General features: G+C 53.8%; 1 protein-coding gene across 1 annotated transcript; it reads right to left on the reverse strand.

The window, feature by feature from the left end:
- Positions 1–956: 956 nt before the first annotated feature.
- On the reverse strand, positions 957–4,554 carry HMCES (5-hydroxymethylcytosine binding, ES cell specific; the record flags this gene model as incomplete). Its single annotated transcript, XM_026857579.1, has 5 exons — positions 957–2,136; positions 2,550–2,742; positions 3,195–3,355; positions 3,914–4,033; positions 4,384–4,554. Coding segments are annotated over 5 exons (852 nt in total), but the record flags the coding sequence as incomplete, so codon positions are not given.
- Positions 4,555–6,246: the final 1,692 nt, after the last annotated feature.

The raw sequence follows: 6,246 nt of genomic DNA on the forward strand, positions 1-6,246 counted from the left end.
ACACGCCCGTAGCTCCTTCCCGGCTGCGCCGGGGCCGAGGATGGGGAAGGGAGGGGGTTTGGCCGGAGTCCCCGTGGGTGTCCCGGCTGCGCTGCTCCTCACCCGCCCTCCCTTCTGCCTTGCCCAAAGGCAGGGCCCCCTCCCCGGCCAAGGGGATGCTCCTCCCAGGAGCATGCCAGGGCCTGCGGTGCTGCCCTCCCTGCCTGAGCATCATCAGGCCTCAAAGGGGAAAGTTTCTCCCAAGTCAGCTTTTGGGGCCAGGTCGCGCCGGTCTGAGTGCGGTCATCTCTTCCCCAGGTAGGAGCGACTGCTGCAAACAGCACTGGGTGAGCAGCCAGGGCCCAGTTTAAAGGTGGTGTAGTTCAGCAGTAACACTGCCTCGTTATTTTTTAGGTGGTGATGCTGCTGATGCTCACAGCCTGAGGGGAGACGATCTGTACCCTGCATCTTTGCGTTGCCCCTGCCTCCCCAAGGAAAGGATTATGTTCCCCAGAGCAGGGCAAGGTGAGCATCCCCGACTCATGCTCACATCTTTACTCTCTCCACAGAAACTGGAGACCTGAAACGAATTTGAGATGAGCCTGTGACCTTTGGAAAAGCCTCATCACATCCATAGCATACGAGGAGCTGGAGATGGATTTGACACACAGCCCTACTGGTCCTGCCCAGCCCTACTGTCCCTCCCCAGGGACAAGCCCCAGCTCTGGCCACCCCTGCAGCTCCCCAGTGACAGATCATTCAGGAGGAATCTCAGAATAAATCACCAGGGAATATCTTCCACTGGCAAATGGAAATGCTCCAGCAACAGGGCCCTGCTGGTAGCCTGAGAGTTCAGCAGTGAGTAGCTGGTCTCCCCCTCAGAAGATGGAGAAGAGATATGAGCTCTGCTTGCGAAACAGGAGCGAGGGGGCTGCATGGGGCAAGGGGGACAGACACACATAGAGACAAGGGCACTGTGCAGTCAACCAGTTAATTCCATTTTATTGTTTCCAATACAAATAAAGTCCTGCTTTCCAGCAAGGGTCCCATGGTGTAAGGCTTTTGGCCTGGAACATCTGCCTCTGTTTACAAAATCCCTGACCTCAAAAACAACTACCCTATGCTGTTCTGTAATGGCACTTTGGTTATCTGGGCTTTAATGAATCTTTATGAACAAGGCAGAGCACATCCCTCTACAGATCAAGAAAATCCTCTTTAAGTCTTCAAATCCCATTAACAAAATGACTGTACAAACAACGTGACCAATACATGCTGTCCCACACTGCTGCCTGCAGGGAAAACCCAAGCAAAGTCTAGTTCCTCCCAAGCACAGCTTAAACATCTCCCTGTTCAGGAGCCATGAATACATGTGGCAACGCTGATGCAGAGTGGGATGACTCTGGCAGATCTTCTGAGCCTGGGGTTTCCTCCTCGTATTTATTGCATGTCCCTCTGTCCTGGAGCCATCTTTTGAGGGTGAGAGTATTAGAAAGCAATCTGTACAGAATCAATATGGAATTAAATGGAAAAGAGGTATTGGTTTAATACCAAAAAAAGGGAAAAGAAGAGAAAACAGAATGAGACATGAAGTATGAACACTGCCAGAAGGCAGAAGCTACTCGTCCCAGGGAGATGCTTCTCAGGCTTTATCTTTTCAGGCTGAGACGCTTCTCAGGGCTTTATCTTTGCTGGGCACAATCGAGAGGCAGGGAGGGAGGACAGCAGGTTATATCCACTCCTGTCAGCACAAGACAAAACCAAAACTTTTAAAGACAAACAGCAACCTTTAACAAAACACAAAGGACAGAGACAACAACCAGGAGTGGCAGATCAACACCTGAGAGGCTTAGAGAACCTAAACACCAGTCTGCAAAGCCTTCCAAAAAACCATTCCTCATTCTGCTTAGGAAAATCAGGAGGAAAAGGATGGCCAGCCATCCCAGATAGTGCCTAAGCCTTGCGCTTCTTCACAGCTGGCTCTCCCTCCTTCCCCAGCCACTGATGCATGATATCCACGCTGGTTTTCTTGGGCGAAGGGTTGTGGATGAACTGACTTGTCCACCTGGGCAAGTCATTTTCTTTCTTCTGGGGAGAGCCCTCCTGGGAGTTTTTTAACCAGCCCAGCATCATTTTGCTGCTTGGGGTGTCTTTGACCTCCTGGAGAGACAAAAGACAGCGTGGGAAAAGTCAGAAGTACGGCAAGAGCAGGGCAGGCAGCTGACTGCGAGAGCTGTTCCAGAGCGGGCTGTGGAGGCTGGAGCAACAGCCCTGCCTTTAATCAGGTACATCTGCAGGAGATTCCCTGGGCTGCTGCGAACAGGCTTGTTCCAAGCCCCATTTCACATGGAATTTGCCTCATTTGGCAGAGAAATCCTGGCACGGGGTGACAGTTTATTTCTGGAAGTGGAGGGAAGGGAATCTGTTCGGGGCTCTGCACTCCAGCATCCAGCACAGGCATGCCCTGCAGACGCTGCCTGCTGCTGCCCCTCCTGCAGCCTGGCAGCACTGTCCCTGCTCAGGGATGTCACTGTGACCAAGCTCTCCCCTGCCAAGCCCCTGCCAGCACTCACCTTCTTGGCTCCCAGCTCGATGGGTGTGAGACACTCGGGTGTGTTGTTGTGGATGCTATTGACAAAGGTGGACACTGGGTGGAAAACAATGTTCTCTGTGGGCTGGATGAGTTTAACCGCTTCTTGTGTTGGCACTTCAGCAAAGTCCAGCCATTTCCTGATGGCCTCATCCCCGTCCAGGATGGCTGGCATCCTAGGGGACAAGACAGTCAGAGCCAAAGCCCAGCAATGATATGGCAGAGCACGGTGACAAAAGACAGGCTCGTAAGCTAGCAAGCAGCTGGCAGCTTCAGGGGAAACAGGAGTAAAACCGAAGCAGCAGGATGCTCTTCCACAAGACAGAGAGTGCATTCGCTTTGCCCCAGTAGCTGCTTCACTGGAACAGGCAGAGGGGTTGACTGCCAAGCTCCAGTCAGGCAGAGCACAGTCCAACTCTGCCACCCACCAGGGCACAAAGATGGTGATTTATGAAAAGGGATGAACCAGTGACCCAAAACAAGCCAGTAATATTGTAGTGTTTTTCTCTGAGGGCATCAGGAGGAAGGAGGATTCCCTGCCTGTGTGCTGCCAGACTGGTGTTTAAAGGTGCAGCTTTCCTTCCTCGCCCTGCCACCAACCCTGCAGCACCCTTGTCTGCTCACTTGCCTGTGATGGATGAAGCTCACATCCTTGGAGGCATCCACGGTGATGATGGTGTAAGTGTACAGCATTTCCCCTCCCGACGGTGGCTCCCAGCAGTCGAAAATCCCAGCCATGGTGAGCAACCTCCATCCTCTCCACTCCTCATCACCCTCCTTCCCCTCATCCTGCAAGGGAGAGGCCCCATCGCCCCAGTCAGTGCCGACCCATGGGCAGCTGCAGCATCGCAGACTTGCCAGTGCTGCAGCGGGTCAATGACTCACATCTAAGTCATGAACTGCACTGATTTGAGGGCTCTCCAGGAGCCCTGCTACTAATCTGAGGTAACTCCAGATGAGGTACTGGGAGCCTCATCGTTGTGCAGGTAAACCAGCACCCTCCTTCCCTTCTGCACATGCTGGCCAAAGGAAAGAGGTAGTGAAACTCCTAGCACAGTCCCCTGTGAGATGCATCACCCACTCATGCAAATATTCAGCATGTGGGGAGCAGCAAGCATGACGCCGGGGACGCTGCAGCACCGATTGTATCCAAGGACCACAGTGGGAGGGACTGCTGGCCAGAGGGATGTCAGAGTGCTGAGCCCACCGCAGAACAAAGCCCCGTTGGGAAAGAGAAACCCCCAGAGATGAGCATGGCTGGAGGGAAGGGGGTTCTCCCAGGGCAGATGGAGGGAGCTGAAGCTCAGAACTGGGGCGTGTTCAGACATGGCAAGGGACTCTACGTACCATGGTGTCCTTGGTCTGGGGGAAGTAAATGAAATACGGCTGCTTCCCCCCACTCTGCTGCTGCCACTCATAGAAGCCATCTGCCAGGACCACACAGCGTTTGCCCTTGAGCAGAGCACCCTGGGGGAGAGAAAGTACAAGTGAGCGATGAAGAGCAGCCTTGGGCAGCCTGCAAGGGAGGATGGGGTCTCCTGGGACCACCCAGCCTGCTCGCTCCCTCTCAGGGTTCCCCTAAACTGCCCCGCAGGGTACATAAACGCCACCACCAGCTCTGTGATGAAAGATAAGCTTCACCAGCAACTACCTTTTCCGTTCTATTTTAACAAAATCTGCTAGCTCTGCAGTACAGGGACCTACTCCCTTGTGCCACAGGCAAACGGTGATCGGTACTCTCTAGGGAGGTGTTTCAGCTCTGGTTTTGCCGACTGCAAGATCTCTTCAAGCTGAACACAAAGGCAGCAGTCACTCACCTTGTAGGAAGACTTCTTCAGCATGGTGTCACTGCGGCAGTTGGAGGTATTAAACTGCATCTTGGAGGGGTCGTCCTTTTTGAACCAGGAGGGAACCAGGCCCCAGCGCATGTCCATGAGGACCCGCTCAGAGGAGTCTGCATCCTTTTGAATGAGACAGAAAAACACCCCGGGTCAGAGCCACGTTGCAGGGGTGTGGGGAGCATCCCCACAGCTCGAGAGAGGGGCTTCACGGAGCCCTGTGGAAGTGGGTTTTCCCCCTGCATGGGGGGAACAGGCTGGTGTCTCTGCTGAGAGTGGAGATGGGGCTCACAGCCCCTCCAGCACCAAATCTGCTTCTGCTCTGCTGCAGGGATGCCACTCACAAGCTATGCAGAAACAGCCACTAACTATAACCCTCTGCATACTCTTAACAGCTTTCCTGTAAGAATTAATCTTCAGCAGAAAGCACAAGAATATTTTGCAGAAATAATTGTGTCAGTGAGGCTCAGCAGACAACTCTCCGGAGGAATAAATGCAGTTTTACTTCAACAGGCAGTGCCTGGGTACACAAACTCCCCAGCTCTTAAGTAAAAAAACAATGTCAGGCTGGTGTTAAGGTCCTCAAAACGTCTGTTCCTCTTCACAGCGAGCGTGCCACAGGGTGTAAGCATCACCTTCATTTTAATAACGTGATTTTTGTTGTCCTGGTTCACTTTCACTCCTTGTGCTTTGCATACCGTCTGCCTTCGGACAATGGAAAGGGCTTGTGGCTTTCACTTCTCCCCCAGCTCGCTCTCGCTTTCTGCCCGCAGCTGCCACACCTGGGCGAGCAGGCCCCGGTGCCACGGGCGGCTGCTCCCAAAGAACTGCACTACTTATACAGATATACACACCTACTATAGGTGCATCTATATAGGGACACGGATGTGCCCAGTTTCGTGGGGTCTTCCAGAGCCTCCCACAGATGAGAAGTGGCAAAAAGGGACACCTCAGGCTGTGTCCCTGTCCCAGTGACTTGACGACGGACAGACAACCCAGCATGTGGCTGCCTGGGACCTGCCTCATGCCCCCAACCTCGTGTTCCCCCACTCCACCAGCTTGACAACTGCTCTCAGGGATGTGGGACCCCAAGGCAGGAAAGGAGGGCACGAGGATGCCCAAGGGCATCGCCCATGGCACTTCGAAGCGGCCCCACCGAGGCATCCCACCCCCTCCCCTATGCTGGTAAGGGCTGTGAAGCGCAGCAGCCCCTTGGGCTGCCCGTTTGGCCAGGGCAGGAGGAACGGAGGGGTCCAGGCTGGGGTGTTTCAGTTCAGCACACCCCGCTTCACCCCGCTGAACACCAACGAGCAGCAGCTCGCTGGGCACCCTCTTATGCAGAAACCAAACGGGATGCACACACAGTTGTACAGGTTGCTCAGGTTGTTTGGGGAAGGTCTGGTGAGGCTTAAATTAGCCGGGATAACGGTCACCACAGGTGTACAGTTATTTTACAGCTCTATAGTTGAGGATTTTTATTTTTTTTTCCCCCCACTACCCTCCCCTAGCAATGAGACCTGGGCACTCTCGGCAGTGTTATGAAACGAAAAAAAGCCTCAGGAAAGCAGAACAAACCCAGCAGAGTAATTATAGGCATTTGGGAAAGTTTTCTACCGCAGTTAATCACTTGCATATGATCCTTTTGCAGAAAATACAACACTACACTGGAAGCATGGTACCGACTCCCCGCCCTCCTCAGGAACACGTCAATAGAGCAGCGAGAGACACCTTTGCAATTAGAACATTCAACACCTGCCCGCGGGCACTGAGCGCGGAGAGGCCACGCTACAGTCCAGGGGGTACCCCCGGGGCACAACCCCGTCCCCCCCGCCCGCGGCTTCA

The sequence above is a fragment of the Athene cunicularia genome (assembly GCF_003259725.1).
Source record: "Athene cunicularia isolate RWA chromosome 12 unlocalized genomic scaffold, athCun1 chr12_part1, whole genome shotgun sequence".
Lineage (NCBI taxonomy): Eukaryota > Metazoa > Chordata > Aves > Strigiformes > Strigidae > Athene > Athene cunicularia.